This window comes from Pogona vitticeps, chromosome 2 (assembly GCF_051106095.1).
Source record: "Pogona vitticeps strain Pit_001003342236 chromosome 2, PviZW2.1, whole genome shotgun sequence".
NCBI classification, from domain to species: domain Eukaryota; kingdom Metazoa; phylum Chordata; class Lepidosauria; order Squamata; family Agamidae; genus Pogona; species Pogona vitticeps.
In genome coordinates, this window is record NC_135784.1 from 162,708,601 (window position 1) to 162,730,109 (window position 21,509).

A 21,509-nucleotide genomic window follows, 5' to 3' on the forward strand; every position below is an offset into this window, starting at 1 on the left:
CAGGGCCCATGGCGCATTCGCCCCACCTGTCTCTCTGTCTCTTTCTTTCTGGCAATACGAGGGCACTGGCTTTATTTAAGAAGGTTGCACCAGGATTGCTTGCATTGCAGTTGACAAGTATAAGGGATTCCTAGTAATATGACTTTGTATGCTCTCCCTCACGCATGCACATGCACACACATGGACACACCACTAGGAGAGTGAGGTGAGCCTGCACTTCAAAACCAGAAGGAAACGGGATCGGGAAGGGGCAGTGTCATTCAGCCAATACTCCTTTGGACAACTTAGAGCAAAGATGGAATCCAAATTAGGCACCTAAACAAATTTGCATGGCATCCTTAGTACATTCCAGGGGAGAGTTTCCGGCACAACCAGTTGAGAACAATAGCACATAGCTGGGATTTTTCTAAGGAAAGGCAGGTGCCTTTTTTCCAAGGAGATTCCCACACCCGCCATGGGAAGGCAGCTGTGCTATGTGAGAAGTGGGGGAACTCTGACAGAAGAGAGTCATTCTTCCCCAGACTGCCTGAGACTGGATGGGGTGGTTTTGAAGGGGGCAGCAAGGTTTTCTTCTGTTGGTATTCTCCTTGTTGTTCACGAGATTCCACCTCCTTTCCCAACACTTCAAAATGGAAGGCCAAAGGCTATGGCTTCCGTCTGAATTTCTACCACCATCCACCAGACTCTCACGCAGAGAGTGAGCTGTTGCTTTCAGCAACCAACAAGCCCTCCTCTTCCTTTTTTGATAGGAGTGGGTGATCTCCAAAAGTCCGAGTAGGGGGCAAAAACTATCCTCTGGACCTCTGAAGGCCACACATAGTCCTGCAAGCCATACCTCCAGTTTTTTCCCTGCAAGAACAGGGTGGAGTTTGCTGGAATAGTCCTCTCACAGCCTCTAGAGGCCTAATAAAAATTAAATAAAATCAGGGAAGTGTAAGGGGTGAGAGGTGTTGAGACCACCTGAGAACCTGGCATGATTGCCTCAGTACTGCTAGAAGACACCTGTAGACACATAGAAAAATAATTTTGGGAATACTGGACGGGGGCCCGTGGGTATTAAAGCATTCCAGGGGTGTTGGAGACCCACTCCTGTATGCTGCCCACCCCTGTTTTAAGTAGAGTTGAGCTTTTAATTTTATTTTATTTTATTGCCTTCCACCTTCCTGCTCTGATGACTCTCAGAAGTTTCTGACAAATTAGTCTCCAGCTTTAATACAATTGATAGTTCCACTAGAGTAGACCTGTTGAATCAGTTGCAGAATGCTAAGTCAAAATTTCTGTAAACCCCTTTGCTTCTCTAGTCGGGACCCTCACTTAGATTTAGGCTCATTCGTCTACCCTCACAAGTCACACAAAAGCCCCATGTAGGATCTGTCATTCAAACCAGCTTCCTGCCCTTTTTTTTTTTTGCCCATCCCTTGAAGTCCAGGTGATGTAGCTCAATACAAGAGATCTGTGAGCTAAAATAGCCGCATTGAACTAAACCTGTTCTGAGTGTTTTCTCTGTCTTGGTCTGCTATGGAGCGATGATTATATTACAGGGCACCTAATTAACTCCTTGTTCTTTCTTTACAGCTGTGGTCACCTCCGGTGGTGGTGGTGGAGGTGGTGGTGGAGGAGGACTTGGTGGTCTTGGTCTTGGAGGAGGAGGAGGAGGAGGAGGAGGAGGACTTGGCCTTGGTCTTGGAGGAGGACTTGGCGGTCTCGGCTTCGGTCTTGGAGGAGGAGGAGGTGGTGGTGGTGGTTTTGGCCTTGGAAGTGGGCTGAGCCTTGGAGGAGGAGGTGGCCTTGGATCTGGACTTAGTTTTGGTTATGGTGGTGGCGGTGGAGGTAGTGGGTTAAGTTTTGGAGGAGGAAGTTTCAGTTCTGGCAGTGGAAAAGGCACTGGGGCAGGTGCTAGCTCCGGTGTGAAAATTATCTCCAAAACCTCCACCACCACCACCCAAAAGAGCATCAGAAGCTAAAGCCTAAAGAATCCCCAACAACGATATATATAAAAGGAAAAAGAAATGCACATATACTTCTGCTGGTACCACTGCAAATCTTGTCTGTCACTATTCCCTCCAAAAAGGAATATTCTAGATATGGATTTAGTCAGATTTTTTTTCTCCTGAAGCTTCATTTTGAACTAAAATGACAAGAAAGACCCCCAAATTCTATATAAAACATTAGATGTATGTACTTGGACTACCATCCGATGTCTAGAATTTTTTTTTTACTGTAACTGAAATGTGTGCTATCCCTAAGAAAGCAAATTAAAGTGTGTGTGTGCGTGATGTTTTGCACCAATGATCATGTAAAGTGTGATAATGTCTCAAAAGAATAGAGGGCTGGATTTAAGCCTGGTCAAGGAGCATGCAAACCAGAAACTAGAATTACATTTTGAAACAATAAAACTAAACTTATTCAACATATACGAATGTCTTCTTTCTCTTTTTATCTCCTTTTCTTTTTGTAGGGGATGGGGGTGGGAAATTAACAACGAGCTCTGTAAGTTATTTTGTCTCTTCTGGGATATACCCAACATGAAGTGGCTGTGATGCCTGTTATATATGTAGAGGCTTCAGTGGACCTCCCAAGAAAAAAAGGCTTGCATATCAGTTTTTCCCAATCCAGCAATTCCTTGGAAATGCTTCCATCAGTCCAGGGACTTCTGTTGCTCCTCTCCATATCAGAGGCTTCCCTTTCTCATCCTTCTAGTACGGTGGTTCCCAACCTTGGGTAACCCAGATGTTTTTGGGATGCAACTTCCAGAAGTCCCTGGCCAGGACAGCTTGTGGTGAAGGCTTCTGAGAGTTTTACTCCAGGAACATCTGGAGACCCAAGGTTAGGAACCCCTGTTGTTATGGAAGGGAACAGCCCAGGAGCAAACTTGGAAATCAGCATGCATTTGTGTACACAGAGACCCCTAGATTGTGTTACAGATGATGGAATGACCCCCACCCCCACCCTCCAGAGCCCTGCACAACTTGACAGGAATTCCTGGCAAGAGTTTCCTGTGTATCCTTAGAATAACATGCAGCCGATTTCAACCGAATCAACCAATTGGCTCATTCATTCTAAGGATGGGGAATATGCAGCCTGAAAGATTCAGCATTACTGTTGGCTAAGCTGACCAGGACTGATGAGGATTGTAGTCCAGCAACCTTTTGTGAGTCCACACATTCACCAGCCCTGAGTGGCAGAGGCCCTCCCTTTGCAGTCTTTGCCTGGAGATGCCCTGGCCTTGTTCAAGGCAAAACTCAGGCCCCGTTATTGAGGTATGAGATGTCCCAGATGTTTCAAGAAAGCATGCATTGAAGCTGGTTATCTGGGAATTCCATGCTTCAGGCTCATCTCAGCTTTTGCCTTGACATCTCCCAAAGGTATCAAAGCACAGCAGGGCAGGGGAAGGGGAGCCTACCATTTGCCAGTCTCCCTGAAGAAGTCGCGCCACTTCCAAGATTGCAGCACCCCCTTGCTACAGCACAGGCTTGCCCGTGCATTTGGAACATCTTTCTAAGCAAGGCTAATCAGCAATCCAATATCTCTGCCCTTCTTTTCAATGAGCCTGAGGTGTGAATGACTAACACAATTGGCAGGGCTCAGCGACAGGAATGCCTGCAAGTGGAACAAATTGTGCAAACACCACACTTTTGCTGAGTGCCGTGAGAAAAGAAATGGGTTCTTTGGATTCAGGTTCCATCAAGCCCTCTCAACGGAGTGAGAAAGCACAATAACCACCCATGTCTTGCAACTATTTCCAACAGTGAGACAAGGCTGATGCCCTTCAGTTATTCAGTCCGGATACCATCTCTGGGCTTGGTTTCACAGGTCTGATTCTACAAACTCCGAAAGGGTGCCTCTTGTGCCAGTCCAAGTATTCTAGCGGCAGACCTGCCTCCTGCGCACATCACTGCAATGAAATCAAGGATGTTGGCTGGAAGGGGAGAACGTGGCTGACGTTGCAAGTTAGCAGCTCCCGACTCTTCCGCCGTAGGTAGCGCCGAGTGTGTGTGGCTTGTGGGAAATCCTCAAAGGTTTCTTTGCAGACGTCGGCCAGGCTGAGTCCCATTTAGCTGATTCCCAAGAGCAGGAAAGGTGCTTCAAGTGCTTTTGTGGCCGCAAACTACAACCCAACCTACCTGAGTTATGGGGAAAGGTTGCATTCAAGATCAAGGGGCTCAAGCCGAGTCCATCTCTGGCCGGTAACAGGAATAACTTGCATCTCAAAGGGATTGTTTTTGCCTTAAAAACACACAGTTATCTTCTTGAGCTTTATCTGGGGAAGAAATCCAAAGTCACTTTGCAAAAGGGTGCATATGAAATTATTCTCACTGTTGCCTGTTTGCATTTAATGACACCTTCATTGCAATTTCCCAACTCTAGCTCAGAAGTTATTGCACTGTTTCAAAACAAGTGATTTAAGAATTATTATGGGAGAGACAGGCAGGCAGACAGGCACATATACACCCATATCCTTCACCATACAGGAGAGAGGAAGCTGAAATATATATATATATATATATATATTCAGATCATACTCACTAAGCCATCACTGATCTTTTAGTATCACAATTTAACAAGTAAGGAATAAATGTTGTGTGTTTTTGGTGTTGTTTAAAAAAAAAAAAAGATTATACTGAATGTATAACATTAATCCAGGAGCTAAGAATGGGCTGGGCATTTCAAAGGGAATATTTCTGTTCAAATTATTCTGACCAATAGCAGCAACTGTTCTGTCTAAAAGTTGCCATTTCTTAGAGGTAAATTAAATTAAAAGAGATCATAGTATGGCCATAAAGAAGGAGATGCTGGGAAAGTCTTGGTGTTGGCAGTCCCATTTTTTTTATTTATTTTTTTGAAAAGCCAGGGTAGAACTAACCAAAGGAATGTGTGAAGATGGGATGGTAGAATCAGTTCCTGTGGACTGACTTGGTATTTCCTCCAAATAGCTGGAGAGAGCTTTCAGTTGTACACTTGGAGAACATCTTGGAGTTCCTTTAGGCTAACCCTTTGCTCGGTGCAGGAATCTTGCAACAATAGCATCAGACACACAGCTATGCAACCTTCGCTGAGATACTTGCAGCGCAGGAAAGCCCACCATGCCATGAGGACTTCATCTGATTCCTAATTTAATTCCTCCCCCCCCCCCCGCTCCAGAGTACAAATAATGTTAGAACGTGTGTCTTGTTTTTTTTTCTGCTTCCAGCATATCTTTTGCAATGTCAGTCAGGAGCCGCGTTTCCAACACTGTCTCTAAAAAATGCTTTGAGATCATAGATAAAGACAGCGAGCAATGGGCAAAAATGGCTCTGGTCTGCACCAAATCATAGGGAGCAGCTAGGAGTGTTGATCCTAGATTGTGTGTACGATGGAGTAAGCTCCACGCTGGGGAAGTACCTCCAAAGTGGGGGGGGGGGGGAGAGAAGTAATAGAAGATGGGATCAAAGGACTGGAGCACAGGTAGCCCTTGGCCATTTTGGCATGAGGTGCCTCCTCTTTTGGTCCATGAGCTGCCTTGGCTGTCTCCGGAGGATGGAAAGCATTGTTCAGTCCTGTGCTTATAGCCATGCAATTCACGGAGATGTCTGTGTCAGTCTAAGCTCAATAGTAGAGCATATGCACTGGGGGAACATTAATAATTCAGTCCTTGGAGGCTTTAGGTCTTGGCAACAGGGTGGAGGAAGACCCCAGGGGGTTAAGGGAGGGATGTCTTTTGACACAGGTGGACCAAGCTGGGGCTCAGTGTTCAGCAGCTTCACATGTTTGATCCTTCAGGCACATTCCATAAAAACAAAAACAAAAAAAGGCTTTGAAAAAGGAGGATCAGTTAGCACAGACATCATTACTTTATGGGGGGGGGGATCCAGAGGCCTGGGACATTTTAAAGACTACCAAATTTACTATAGTACATGTTTTTGTGAACTGCAGCTCTTTCATGAGTTGCATAGAGCATCGTCCATAAGTATCCATCTCAGCACAGCCTGCTTAACGTCCCACTGGGTTCCCCATGCCTATCTCACCAGCAATAATCCGCAAGAGTCCTGGTAGATGCATGAAATGTACATGGTTACATTTTGTGTAGATCAAGCGTTAAGACAGGATATCTTCTCATCCCTCTGGGAAATAGATCCAGTTGGAAGCTCTGTGTATACATCTGCAGAACTGTGGTTGTGCATAGATTCTAGTTTCTTTCTTTTTTCTTTCTTTCTTCCTTAATTTTCCCTAAGGAGATACCCATCTAAAAAGAATAGCTTGCATTCATCTGAGGCTGCAGACTAAGTCTCCTCTTACCCCATCCACTTTCCCAGTTTCACTGTCGCATGAAGTGGGTGTGTCTGTGGAGACAAGTTGCTGCAAGGCATCTCCAGCAGAGGCGATTGCCTTGCATCCTTTGCCAGGTTGTTTCCAAAACAAATAAAAGGGGAGGCTTCCCGCCTCTCTATATCAGAGGGGTTTCTGCCTTCTTCACTCTCTGCTCTTTCTCTGCTGCTCCGCTTTCAGTCAAAGTCTTCCCTCACATTCATTTTCTCTCTGAACAAACCCACAATGAGCCGTATATCCTATCGAGCATCCAGTGGAGGAGGGAGCAGAGGCTTCACCTCCGGCTCTGCAATTGTCGGTGGTGGCGGTGGCGGTGGTGGGCGATCCAGTTTCAGCTCCTACTCTGTGGCTCGTGTTGGAGGAGGAAGGGCTGGAGCTGGTGGCTATGGACTCGGTGGATTTGGTAGCCGGAGTCTGTACAACGTAGGCGGAAGCAAACGGATCTCCTACAGTACCGTTGGAGGTGGTTTCCGACCTGGTTTTATTGGTGGTGGAGGAGGATTTGGTGGAGGAGCAGGCTATGGGTTTGGCGTCGGTCTTGGTGGAGGTGCTGGTGGCATGGGTTTTGGTGGTGGGCCCGGGTTTGGAGGACCTGGTGCTGGCTTTATAGTAGGTGGCCCAGGTTTTGGTGGAAGAGGTGGCCCTGGGTTTCCAGTTTGCCCACCTGGTGGCATCCAAGAGGTGACCATCAACCAGCACCTCCTGCAACCCCTTCACCTTGAGATTGACCCAGAGATTCAAAGAGTGCGCATTCAAGAAAGGGAACAGATCAAGACGCTCAACAACAAATTTGCCTCCTTTATTGACAAGGTAAGTGCATGGATTAACATCTTCTTGGTCACTGATACTGTTGAAACAGTAAGCCTGTGGTAAATCACCACTAATTCACCATTTAATGTCCAGGCATAAAGTTTGTAGTGAGGCTGGATGAGTGACAAGATGTGTTTCCAGATCATGGACCAATCAGAGGCTCTGCCATCTATGGAGAATTTGGTCCACATCCATATCTGTACAGAGAAGTGCCTCTTGGGCTGGCTGCATCGCCATTAGTTATGACGGCCATTGCAAGCGTTAATATACTATACTGCCCTTGGTTGTTTTCCTTGAACTCCTTCCGCTTCTCCAAAAATTGAGCAGTGTGGAAGGACATAACTTCAGGCCAGTTCAAAAATGTCTCAAAATATATTTCAAAAACTGATGGCACAGATATATTGATAAAGGTAGCCGGGAGTTTTGACTTTATTTATGCACTGCAGATGACACTGGAAAATTATGACTGCTCCTGAAATATATTTTTAGTGGAAGCAATCTGTTGGTTAGAGAAGAGGAAGAAATTTTTTTAAAAAAACCTAAGCAATAGTGACCTGCAAGCTAAATGCTGCAGTCCATATTTGTTCATTTATTTGTTTGTTTGTTTTATAGTCTGCTTTCCTCCCAATAAGACAGACTATGTTACTCCAATACTCATTCTTGGAGAGGAGCATGCTGCCAATGTATGGCTGGGTCACTATTTTGGAAGTCTCTAGACTAATTTCCTCGCAATGTGCATTACACACTGAAAAGCCAGGGTGATATCACCAAGGCTAAAGTTCCTTGGGTGTAAGCTAGAATCAAAACAATAATGATTAAAACAGAATCCCTCCAAACACAATATAAATAAGCGCACCAATAAACTCACACCTGTTAATCAACTCTTTTGCCCGTTATTTTCCTGAAGAACTGGTTCTTGTGAACCTGCGTAACCTCCACAGAATGATATGAGCACATGTTTAGCACAGGTCTGGCGGTAATGAAGCCTCTAAGCAGAAATTGTTAAGCTTCCCTGGCCTTTTTAACAATGAACTCCTGAATGTTTCTATCCTTTTCACTCCGTTTTCTTCTTCTCATTTTCTCCTTCCTTCATTCTTTACATCCCTTCTTGTTTCTTTTCTGCTTGATCTGTATCGAGGGTGGGGAGCCTGTCCAGAGGTTCTCATCTCTGAAATGTCAGGGATGGCAGGAGTTGTCTTCCAGTAGCATTGGAAGGGCCACAGCTTCCCCCGCCCAAGTGCTATGCCATATCACTCGGGGCACTGCCTGTGTGTAGGGCGCTTGACAGAGCAGAAGGTAGCTCCCTACCCCAAAGGCATCCGACCGCACAGTTATCTGGACAATTCATCCTCTTTCTCCCTGTGGGAGCTTACAGGTTCTTTGCCGCCTTGCCAACGCCTTGCCTGTGGTTTCTTGCAGGTCCGATTCCTGGAACAGCAAAACAAAGTCCTTGAAACCAAATGGGATCTCTTGCAACAGCAGGGGACAACTGTTCGGCAGAACAACATCGATCCCCTTTTTGAGGCCTATATTAATAACCTGAGGAAGCATTTGGATAATGTGACCAATGAGCGGGGAAGGCTGGATTCAGAGCTGAGAAACATGCAAGATATGGTGGAAGACTACAAGAACAAGTAAGACTCTTATCAGTTCTAGTAGGCATTGGGGACACTCACGGAACATGACAGGCATAGGAGGTCAACATTTCTTTCTGGGTGTGCGATCCTAGTCCTATGAATTTTTGTTCATTAGTCCCTTTAAGTCCAGAAGAGGATGGAGGGATGGGCAGATAGGGAGAATCTTTGCTTGGCTTCTGCTCTTCGTGCTACTCCTTCACAGAAACCCACAAGCTCTCCCCTGCCCTCCCACCATCTCCTCCATCTCTGCCCAGCCGTGTCCCCATTTCCAAGTCCACTTGCTGGAGGGCAAAATAAATTGGATAAATTGGCACAGGATCTGGCATGAAAGTGTTTAGAACAAACCTGCCAAATCCAAACAAATCCTTCCCATCTTTCAGAGATTGATGCCAGCCCCACCCTGCCTATTGGATTGGGTGGATTTGGCCCCAAGTCATGACGTTTCATTAAAAGGATGCCTCTCGGGTAACATGGTCCTTGTGCCAAATCAAATGAAAGGATCATAAATTAAATTAAATCATGCCCTGAATTAGCGTTACCCAATTTATGCACTGGCATGCATGCATTTCCTTACTGCAACTAGTGGCTTACGTCTAATTGTTAGCCCCAACTAGAGGACAGCTGCCGAGTCAACGGAACTCTTGTTAGTGCTGACTTATGACATGGCTGTTGATTCACTGATTTTCCTCCAGCCCCCGTGAGAATTGAGATTCATGGATTGTAGGAATTTAGATTCCTACCGTCCCTAGTCAAGTTCATTTCTCTGATAGGTACAAACATGTGATGCACTTTCCAGATGGAAGATCATTTTAGTCACACATCATAGTCTTAGGGGTAAAAAAAATATTCTTTTATTTTTAATGAATCAGATGAAGGTTGCAAAGGCATAGCTTTTCTATGTTGCTTAAGGAATGAATACCTACCACATCAGAAGAGTGCTTGCAAAACTGACCATTTTAATTCACCAAAGTAATCAAGTCAATCCATAGGTAATAAAGGTGTGGCAAACACCATGAGAATTTGTTGTGCTCTACACTCTTCTTAGTGTTGTGCTGGGCTTGAAAAGGCCTGGAAGAATTCCTCCTCCTTTTTTTGGGTTCTGGGAGCTGTAGTCCAAATGAGAGACACCTGAACTCTGGCTTTAACTTTCGTGCCTCCTTCTGTAAGAAAGCAAAGAGTTGTAGTTTCGTGAAAGCGCTGTTTTGATCCTCTTTTAGTCATTTCTCACCAGTTAACAGGGTTTGCTGTGGAAGTGGGAACAACTGCTAGTCCTGTTGAAATCTGTATTTTAGACCTGCCCTTAAAATGCATGTGTGATAAAAGCACAATCAGTCTTCAGACTTCCCTGAACATTTAAACATTGCTGTTAATTCAACCTGTATACTTCACAGGCTAGGAGGAGAAATCAATTTACAACTAGCAACTGAAGAATGAAGATGGATACTTTTCATCCATCAAGTACACAAGCGCTCCACTTATTGGAGAAACAACTTTTTTCCCCAGTCACTGACTGCTCTTGTGTAGCTGGACGTCTAATATATGAGAAATACAAAAGAAAGAATTCCTCCCAAATGCATATGAAACCCATAGTCTAGTGCATCTTACAACAGATGTTTGGAATCCTAACATCAATCCACACACTGTGCAGGTGCTGTTTTTGCAAAGGTTGATAAGTTGAAGAACAAATTGTGTTGCCCTCCCAATAAATGCTTCAGCAAAACTCAGTGTCCTGGACAATGTCCCTGAAAAGGGAATGGACATTGTTTCATACAGAAAGATTAGCTGATTTGATTCTCTGTGGTACTTTCTCATTTTGAAAGTATTGACGGCACCTTTTTACCCCTCTGTTGTCCTAATAGATATGAAGATGAAATCAACAAGCGGACGGGTGCAGAGAATGAATTTGTGGTGCTTAAGAAGGTAAATATATGTGTGTTTAAAGTATCAAAGACGACCACAGACTGCTAAGCAGTCATTTTGTTTCATCCAGTCCAAGTTCCTGAACCAGAGCTGTCAGGTCTGGTGGGTGGATGTTCTCCAGGACTTTGACATACTGTATGGCCAAAGGATTTTCAGCTTTAGGGATACCTGATGCTTGAATCTGGACAGTTTCTAGTTTGAAATAAATATATGAGATGTGTCCATTTAGACAGAATTAGTGCCTATGCAATCCAGCCAAACCTAAGCAGAAAGGAGGAACAAGAACCAATGCTTACAGTTTTGGATCCTTCATGAGGTTACAAAGAAACATTGCCTTGTTCTAAAATATATATGGCCCATCAGCTAAGTGAAATCTTATTTCCCCTTACAATGTGACTTTATTTCCATGTTTTCTACAGGATGTTGACAGTGCCTACATGAACAAGATTGAACTTGGCAGCAAAGCTGATTCTCTGAATGATGAACTTGAATTCATGAAAGCGCTTTATGAGATGGTAAATGTTTTCAATAATACACTCAAAAATTTCATTTCTCAAGCTGAAATGAGCTTTCTACACCATCAGATTACTCAAACACGTATCCTAGTAAAACTGTCTCTACTCTGCCTTGTGACAACATTTCTCTATGGTGTTTTTGCAAATTCTGATAACTGGAAATAATCTGGAAGAGAACTTGGGGTTTTTCATGCACTCAGTCAATGGTGAGTCTTCACTGGAGTCTACAGAGACATTTAGCCCTGATCACCCTTGATGCAGCAATAGCTTGGAACATAAAATAGAACTCCAGCTTCATAGCCAATTGTCTTACTTTTTGGCTTGCCTTTAAGTAGGTTGGATGCTGGTTGGATAGCTCAGTGGTTCAGCTGTCTGGTTGCAGAGTCAGAGGGTTGGGAGTTCAATTCCCCACTGGACCTCCTATGAATAGAGCCAGGCTGTGTAGCCTTTGGCAAGCTGCATAGTCCCAGGGCACCCCCAGAAGAAGGGAATGATAAATCACTACTGAGTATTGTGTACCTGAAAAACCCTGAAAAGGGTTGCCACAACTCAGAATGTACTTGACAGCACGTCATCATCAGTAAAGTAGGCTAAAAATATATGAGACGATGAAATTTTTAAAAAATGTTTTCCCTTAAAATCCAGAAATGGCACCTTTATGGATGCCTTCTATGGACTGCTGTTGCATTTAAAATTTAAGATTGCATTGAAAAGAATGGCTCTCAGCCACTGGGAGAATGTGCTACTGTTTCAGCATAACATTCTTGAAGGTAAATGTGGTAAAGTTTAGAGCATTTACAGTGGAAGTATATCTCAGCCAGTTCCCAAACTTGAATAGCAAAAAATCAATTCCAATTCAGCATTATTATCCCATTCATAACAGAAAAAGGTGGTCCAAAATGCAAAACATTAATGGAAAATAAACCTTTGGCTTTCTGGCAGTGCTGAAGGGGAAGGGAGAAGGGTGGGAAAGCTTGCAGACGATCAAATTCAATGTTGTGTTGAAACTTGTAATACTTGGTTCTTTAGATGTTCCACTGGGGAAAATTTCACATCATTCCAAGGAGAGGTTTTTTCTTCCGTGTGTATGTGTCTTTTCTTTTGTCCCCACCTATCTCTGGTAATATGTTTGAGAAGATGAATAGATTTTAAGGCAAGCACAGACTTACTGACATCAATTATCACGTCTTGTGCAATGTATATGCCATTTCCTCCAGCTATTATTACTGGATCAAGACAGATAAATTGGATTTGAATAACGCTTCTCCTTTGGGAAGATGTCTAGTCTGGACTTGATGCTAGCGAGCAAGGGAAAATCCACCCCTTTTCTTTGGCAGCCCTTCCAAGACATATTAATCACTTTGATTAGGAAACATTCTTAAGGAATGGCATCTGTTCAATTCTGCCTGAGACTCCAAGTTAAGTAGTAGCCATGGTGGCACTCGTTGTTGCAGGAGTTACAATAGTGCTAAGGAGAAAGTGGAGTCCATGGGAGTTGGACTGGAACTTCATGGGAGATTTAGATTCTAATCCACAACAAGCCATGAAACTACTGCAGTCATTTTTTCTGAGAGTGAACTCCCTGATGAGGCTGTTATGAAGATAAAGGGAAAGAGCAGAGAAATATCACGTATGTTGTTTTGAGGCCATTGAAAGCAAGCTGTTATACAAATGTAATTAAAAATATGAATATATTGTTCCCACCCCTCCTACTAGGAAAATAAGGGAAGCCACACACATCACAATTTCATAACAGGGTCATTGAAACAAATGTTCATTCTTTGCCCATTTACTTTCTTAAAAAGAGCCATTCCTATCTTTTAAAAGACGTCTCCAACAGGGGCCAATGTGAGGCTGATGCATGGTGCCAAAGCAAGGTGTGCAGTTAGGATGATGAATCGGTGAAGGGCTGAGAGCAGAGATTGCCAAGCTTATTAAAACTTTTTTAAAAAGAATAAGAATTTATTTCCTTGTACATAAGAACCTATGTTTCTTGTATGGCAGTGTATCTGGTGGATCATGTATTTCATTTTCTACCTGCATGTGAAAGATTTCTGTTGCAAAGGGGCAGGTTTTGTTGATGAAAAAGTGCCAACATCAGAAGGAAAGGAAAAATCTCTCTTCTGAAATCAAGCAAGCAAGCAAGCAAGCAAGCAAGCAAGCAAGCAAGCAAGCAAGCAAGCAAGCAAGCAAGCAAGCAAGCAAGCAAGCAAGCAAGCAATTGTTCATTGTGGATGTTGGCCAAGAGCAGACCCACCACTGGCTGCATTAAAGGCTTTATTTTTTTGCCTGAAGCAGAGTCATGGTGGCTGGTGAGTTTGATTTTAGCAGGGCTGCCAAATTCACTCCAGGTTCCAATCCAAACTTTGCCGGCGTTATCCAAGGCCTTGAATGCTACCTCCAAAATAGAGTTCAGCACCTTGGATAGCTCCCTTAAAGTTAATGCTAAACCCTGGAGGAGACTTAAAAGCACTCCTGCAAAATCAGATCCGCCAGCTTCCATTGATCAGAATCCCGGATGCTCACGGCAATGTTCTCTTTTGCTGGCACACACCCTAACTAAATGAAAACCTTTGGGTCATTACTTTAGTCAGTTTAAACTGCAGGCAATTAGTTGAAACCAAAGAGCAAACTGAACAAGGAGGGGAAGGGATGCACCTCAAAAACTACCTAATGCTGTAGGCTTTGCTGGACATCCCAATGTAGCAGGGAAACAAAATGTTCCCATCACCTGCACTAGCCACCAAGGCTTAATCTCTGGATGGCCATCCATGTGGCTTGTCCAGTGAAAAATCAAAAACCACCTTGATTTTGAAACCTAACTTTAGGTGATTTTAAAAGACAAATCCCCCAACCCAGCTCAGGGGTAACTTTTGAAACAACAGAGCCATGTACTAGATTGTTAAATACTTTGACACAGTCTCCTTCCACTAACATTCCTAAATTCAAATAAATCAGATCAGGAAATTTCATTCTGTGTGAATATTTGAAAGAGAATGTAAGCTGGAATGTTTGGAAGTAAATTTGGGCTATGAAGACTCACTGGAGCTTTTTATTTTTAAAATCCACATCCAGTTGGATTCACCCCTTGCAAAACAGTCATGTTCCCTTCATCCCACTCATTCTAAGTGAAACCATTTTATCTTCCTTGCAGGAACTAGCTCAGATGCAACAGCAAGTATCTGATACCTCTGTTGTGCTCTCGATGGACAATAACAGAAGTTTAGACTTGAACAGCATCATTGCTGAAGTCAAGGCCCAATATGAAGATATTGCCAATAGGAGCCGAAGCGAGGCAGAAGCATGGTATCAAAGCAAGGTGAGTAGACTTGAGATGATCCGTTGGTAAAAGGCCAAGAGTAGAATTTGCCAAATGTGGGGACCAGGTTTCCTACAAACAGCTTCCAAAAGCTCTGAGGCCCTGCGTCATGCTACCTAGGACTTCTGGAAGTGGGAGTCCAAAAGCATCAGGGCCCTCAAATTTGGGAACCATCAGCTTATGCGCTCAGAAGGATGGGACTGGGAAGACCATTTTATGTCCTTAGAAGGAAGGGTATCTTGCCTACATCACCTCAGGCAGATATGTTAACAATGACCCCACACATACATAAAACCAGAACTGGAAGAGGCCAGAGGTCTACTCCAATTAATGTAAAAATGCTTTGTTAACCACTTTTTAAGGTTTTAAAGTTTTTTTAAAGGAAGGATGGTATGTATTATTTTAAAAAAACATCACCACATAAGCAAGGGGAAGATCCCAGGTACTACCGTATTTTACCTTCAGTCACATTTGTCTTCTCACACAGATTTCTCTCTGGAACTGAGAGGTCTGGATCACTATATGACAGAAAGCACAGCTTTGTTTCTCTTCTTGGAGAAAGCAGAGATTTGCTCCATCTGTAAGAGGTCCTTGCAGAGACAGCTGTAATCTTAGGCAGACCAGGGTAATGAGTTATTGGAAAATAAAGCTTGGTGGATGGCTGAGCTTGCCCTAAGTGTGATGGAGGATCTTATCTTGTTCCCCAGATAATAGAAGCAACAACTACCTGTCTGGTCTGTTTCTGTAAATAAACAGAGAGTATGGGAGGTCCCCTTTAACTCAGGCAGCAAAAAGGCCAATGCCAGGTCTCTGTAATGCACAATCACCTCATTGTCTTACATATATTGATCAGAAAATTGTACTTTAAATATATATATATATATATTTTAAAAAATGTAACTTCCCTTCTTTTTCTCTGCTTCTGAACATTAGTACGAAGAGCTACAAGTCTCTGCCGGGCGTCATGGTGATGACCTCCGCAACACAAAGACAGAAATCACCGAGCTTAACCGGATGATCCAGAGGCTGCGCAGTGAAATAGACGCCTTGAAGAAACAGGTACAAATGGAACGTGCCTTGCAGTTTAGCACCGATGCCGTCTTTGTGACAGGCTGTGTTTTACTTAGCTCTATAATAACTGTGCCCACTGTTACTCATTTGTAGTGGGGCAGACTGCGTATCTCTCCCTAAAGTAACTAGATATTGTTTGTACGTGTAGAAAAGTAGTATGTTCAGGAGATGGAGATGCTGAATCCTTTCTCCCTGATGTGCTTTCTTTTTTTAGGATGGGTGTTTTTCTTCCATGAGAAAGTGACAAAATATGCATTCCCCCTCCCCCAGAATATATACGCCCTCCACCTTCCACTTCTTACATGTGCTACAACTAGGGTTATTATTTTGATCCTGAGGTCTGCATGTCAGAGCTGAGGAAACTTTGCCTGCCTGATGTCTGGGCTGCAATCCCCAGAAGTGCTAGTCAGGATAACTGATGGTGATGGATTGTGGGAGTTGTAGTCCAAAATATCTAAAGGGGGAAACATCTTCATCTCTGCTGTGCAAACTGCAGAGATCTAAGGCTTCTTGGAAAAGCAAGGAGAAATCCCAAACCCAATTGAAAGAAATTGAAGTGAATATATTTTGGTCACGTTTCTCTCAATCTAGTAGCTTGAAATGCCACCCTCCTTCCCCAGGTAAGCAGGTTTATGATTTCCAGTTTTTCTACCTGGCCCAGGACTGATAACATCACAAGTCTTGTTGCACAGGCTCCAGAAGACAGTTATGCAAAAAAAAAAAAAAACTCCACTACCTACCTGTGTTTCCCTTCCCACTTCTTCTAGGCAATGTAAATGAGAGCAAGGTTTCCCTCCTCCACTTTTCCCTAGGTATTGCATTGGTAGATGAAAGGCACGGAACGGTCCCTGCCCTAAGTATATCAACACACACAGAAACCTAGTTTCTGGGACTCTTCCCTCAGAATATTAAAATACTAATTTGCCTTAATATAAGGCATTGGGCCAAGGGACACAGCATGAAGAAAGAGCCATACCGCTACATAAATCACCCTTCCAGTCATGTTTGTTAAAATCTAGCTTTATATGGGTATGTTTTGGAAATATAATCAGGAATTATAATTTCTACCAGGACTGTAATTGTATCACAGATATCGTCATTCTCATGGCACAAAGTCTCCAGAGTGTCTTTGCTAAAGAGCTGAATACGGGGCATTTACTGTTTTTGCAAATGAGAACAGGAATTTCCCCCTCCACCATCCCCTGGTTACTACATGTGAAGGTCATGTAGAATGCGCCCCAGTTCTGCCCCATGTAGTTCTGCCCCAGAACTGATTGTGTGCTAAATTGTTATGGGATGACCCATAAATTGTGCTAAATTGTTCTGGGATGACCCATAACGGATTAGGGATTGGAAGGAACGGTCATCCTGAAGTTATCCAGGGAGGGTCCCATAGTACCAGGTTTCTGGAAGTCACCCTTAGAGCCAGAAAATGCTCCCTAGCCACTGTGGCCATGGGGAATTCTGAGTTAAGTAGTCCAAAACCAAGCAAACAAAAGGGGTCTCACATCTCTGGTCTCTGTAGCAACCATTTCCAAATGTGTTCCGTAAAACTGAAGACCTATCTAATTTGGTATATGTTGCATAGACTCAGTGATTAATATCACCAACTTTGGAAGGCAGGGAAAGAGTGACAGAAGGACTCAAAAATTCTCCAGAACACAAAAATTTTGTTTTAATCTTTGGGTAACATGGACAATTTGCTGGGATATGTGCAGCTAATCCCTTACCCACTTATGTATTCTTTCTCATGATTTATGGAGAAGAAAAAAATATGCCAGTCCTTTGGTCTTACTACTCTCTAGATGCTTCAGACTACAAACCTCATGAAGTTTAACCATTAGGCATGCAGGCCACCATATTTTTCCATGTATAAGACTATACTTTTGTCTAAAATCTTTAGACTAAAAATTGAGGGTCGTCTTATACATGGAAGTAAGCTGAGGAGAGAAAAAACGAGGTGGAGGGGAAAGCAGGCATCAAAGCGATCCTGCAGTGCCTTGATCCCTTTCCCCCTACACTTGCTAAGCCCCATTTAGATTTCTTAATTTTGGGTTAGAAAAGTGGAGGGTGTCTTATACATGGAGAAGTCTTATACACAGAAAAACATGGTATGTCTCCTAGGAGCTATCGTGTAAACCATCTGATGAGCCCCCACGTTGGGAGAAGCTGAATTACATGTAATGGTGTTGAACCAAATTATTTCTGGTACACGGAAAAGGGAAGATCAGATAGCACCAGTTGCCCCTAATAATACATTGATAACAATAACAATATTATTAATAATCTCTTTTTATTTGCAGTGTGCTAATCTTCAGGCAGCCATTGCAGAGGCCGAGGATCGTGGGGAGCTTGCCTTGAAGGATGCCAAACATAAACTGAGTGAACTGGAAGAAGCCCTGCAGAGAGCAAAGGCCGAACTGGCGCGACAACTCAAGGAGTACCAAGAACTGATGAACGTCAAGCTAGCCCTGGATATTGAGATTGCCACCTACAGGAAGCTCCTGGAAGGAGAGGAAATCAGGTGGGTTGGGAGAAGCAAAGCTCCTGCAAAATGGGGTAAACCATCGAATAAACTAAGCCCCCCCCTTTTGTCCCTGTACTATAGGATTTGTTAAAATTACTTTTAAATTCCACAGACACACAACACATGTGTACAAATGTAACATTCCTTCAGATGTTTCACTTCTAAATTTTAGCTCAAATTTCACTTTAGGCAAAACTCTGTTGCGAGTCACATTTTGAAAGATGTGTCTGTAGCACCAGGAGCCCCAACTTCATGCTTCTGTGATTTTTTTTATAAGCTTATCTTCTATATTGTTACGCCAGAGCATTCCTTCCGAGAGGAGTGATATTGGAATGGCATATTTCTTCAACACTGAAATGAAGCCTCGCCATCCAGAATCCTAAGGCATCAGTAAAATATTCCTCATTTTAAATTGCATGATCAAAATAACAGCAATATTTTAAAAATATTTAGGAGATTCTCTCAGCTTCACATCAATCTTTCTCTTCAGTTTTCTCTTCTACACTCCTTCGCTTTTCTTCTTCTGTTTCTTTCCTCCCCCTCTCTCATTTTCCCAAGACGTCTTTATTGCAACACGTACAGTCATGTATGTTTGTTCTTCCTACCTCCCTGGCCGATGAAAAATTCCAAGGGTTGCCCAGCGTTTTCCCCCCCAGATTTATCATCTCTTGACACTGGACACTGGGACACTTCATAATATCAGTGTATATTTACAAATATACAAGTTGAGCATGAATGTGTATGTTATGTGTTGTCAAGTCATTTCTGACTTATGGTAACTCTCATAAGTTTCTTGAGGTATATGAGGTGTACAAGGAGTAATTTACCATTGCCGCTCCTCCTCGATTGAGTTTCTGTGGCTCAGCAGGGATTTGAACCCATGTCTCCTGATTCCTAGCCCAACACTCTACACACTGCACCTCAGTGACACTGTGAGCATAGCCGGATGTATTTCTATCTGCACCATATACGTTGCCCCACAAAGAGCTTGGGAAATGGTCTGATTTTTTTTGAACTACAACACCAGTAATGGCTAGTGAATATGAGGTGATGTGGACCATAACCCCCCCCCCAAAAAAATCTTCCACACATGGGTAAGGGACGGTTATCTTCAGCACAACTATCTCTACTTCCCTCTTTTTTCAAATCATGGTTTCTCACTCTTGTTTTCTCAGTACATACATTGTCCTCAGTTGGGGTGGAAGAAAGACATGCAATGTATTATATTAATTGTTTTCTTCTTTTGTAATTGTAGGCTGGCAGAAGGTGTTGGAAATGTGAGCTACTGTAAGTACCGCCTCTATTTGTGGGGCTTTTCAAGGAGATTCTGAAGTGGATTATTCTTTCAAAATCACACCAGGAACTCACTTTTAAAAAAATGTTTTCCAGCTGTCGTCAGCAGTACCACTAGCTCTGGATTTGGTGGTGGAAGCGGACTCTCACTGGGAGGAGGACATGGCGTTGGCCTGGGAGGAGGATTCGGAGGAGGATCTGGAGGAGGATTCGGAGGAGGATCTGGAGGAGGATTCGCGCTCGGTGGTGGCGGAGGCGGCGGCAGCTACTCCCTCGGAGGTGGCAGCAGTTACAGTAGCGGCAGTGGGTTTGCTTCTGGGGTCAGTCTGGGAGGCGGTAGCGGTTACAGTACAGGAGGAGGCCGTGTCTCCTCAGGGGGCGGTGGAAGCTCCAGCGTGAAAATTGTATCAAAAACCACTTCAAGCAAGAAAACCGTCTATTAAAAATTGGTCCCAACCCGTGGACGGCCTGTTTGTATTGCCAACTGCCAAGTGTGGAAGCTCTTCAACCCATTTCTGTAAATAGCTCAGCAAAGCTCTTCCTTCCCTCTGACACTTTCACCTTTTCCATACCAAAAAACAAACAAACAAAAAAAGGTTTTGGGTCTAACGATCCAGGTGTCTCTGCCCTTTTCCAGCCCTGTACTGACTTGATCCACTGTTGAGCATTCTGTGGGGTGAAACAGGGTTTGTGAAGGTGGATCAGCTGTGGGGTGGGCTGTCGCTTGCTATGCAGTGGGAGAGAGGCAAGCGCATCAATTGAGACATACAGAAGACCAACCTCTCTGTCAAGCAACAGGCTCTCTCTGTACCCGAGTGCCTTTGAGTGTGTATGTGTAGGCATATACTGTACCACATATGCATGGTATATATGCAACACATATATGTATATTGCACACAACAATGTTTTGTTGGCATGGGTTGTCTGTGGAAGATTAGCACCAGGGCTGCAGCATCAGACTCCCTAAGAGCAAACCACACAGAATAGTCTAATTTCAACAAACTTGTCTGCACACACACTCCCACCTCTACAATTATTCCAAGAAATCCTTGTTGGAAGGCAAATGCTCCACTGGAACACTCTTTCAGTTAGATCATGTTCTAGTGGCTTAGCTGGCTGCTCAAGGAATTATTCAACTTTATCAATATCCTCATTTCACTCGGGAGAGGTTCAAACTTGCAGATGTGTTTCTAGAGATGTAATTTTTTTTAAAAAAAAGAAACCCACAGCCGCACCCCATCTAGCAGACTGTTAACTTTAAACACTTCCTTTGTTTCTTTGGATACCACTGTGATTCAAGGGCATACTTAAAAGTGAAGTTTTCTGCTAAATTAACAGCTTTCACTTCCAGGCTGAACAGACAGTTACAGAGCACAGGAAGGGGATTCCCAGGTTGGCAGGCTGCATGGATTTGGCTCACTCCAGACATGCTTTCTAAAGCTTTTCTCCTGTTTGAACGTGTCCATTGTAATTTCAAACAGAGATGTTCTAAAGCCGAAGAGCCGTAAAAGCACCTGCACTTGCCAAAGGAAAGCTGTTTCGAGACACTCGCGATAAGATCTGGTCCTGCCCTATGTTCCAACACGCCCCAGCCTCGTTTTCTGACCACAAAACACTTTTGATTCTGCTCTTTGAAGTAAAAATGTTGGGAAAGGTGATTGTTTCTGTTGCTGCTGCAGTTTTATGAACTGTTAACACTGAATTCCTTAATGCTTGATTCTCATGGCTATGGACCCATGCAAAGCTGCGTGACAAATAAAGAGCACCTGTCATTTTTAAATACGCTGGTCTATTTTGTTATCTTTTCCCTCTGGAAGCACCAACCCTGTGTGTATTGCCCAACGTCAGGAGCAGCAGTGGAAGACTCCCAGCCCTTATTTCTGACTCCCCCCCCCCATTCCCCTCAGTGTGACACACCTTCTTCTCTCTTGCATCCCCTAAACTAGCCTGTTCCCTGTTGGGTGTGGTAAAGCACATTATGACAGTGAAGGAGAAAACTGCAATGGTGGTGTTAGCGTCAGGGCATAGACTGGGGAGGGGAGGCATCTTGTGTTTGCCTCAGGCAGCAAAATAGATTGAGGTGGCCACAACCAGCCTTTTAAAGATGCTTC

General features: G+C 43.7%; 1 protein-coding gene across 1 annotated transcript; it reads left to right on the forward strand.

The window, feature by feature from the left end:
- Positions 1-2,469: 2,469 nt before the first annotated feature.
- On the forward strand, positions 2,470-21,178 carry LOC110090296 (keratin, type II cytoskeletal 6A). The gene is made up of 9 exons (XM_020813919.3): positions 2,470-7,116; positions 8,536-8,750; positions 10,613-10,673; positions 11,093-11,188; positions 14,343-14,507; positions 15,441-15,566; positions 17,882-18,102; positions 19,361-19,392; positions 19,495-21,178. Exons 1-9 carry the CDS (start codon positions 6,532-6,534, stop codon positions 19,839-19,841), a joined length of 1,848 nt encoding a protein of 615 aa, XP_020669578.3. The 5' UTR covers positions 2,470-6,531; the 3' UTR covers positions 19,842-21,178.
- The last annotated feature ends 331 nt before the right edge of the window (positions 21,179-21,509 follow it).

Coding starts and splice junctions, on each gene's coding strand:
- LOC110090296 (XM_020813919.3), top strand. CDS start 6,532: ATGAGCCGTATATCCTATCGAGCATCCAGTGGAGGAGGGAGCAGAGGC. Junction 7,117..8,535: donor TTGCCTCCTTTATTGACAAG/GTAAGTGCATGG, acceptor GGTTTCTTGCAG/GTCCGATTCCTGGAACAGCA. Junction 11,189..14,342: donor TGAAAGCGCTTTATGAGATG/GTAAATGTTTTC, acceptor TCTTCCTTGCAG/GAACTAGCTCAGATGCAACA.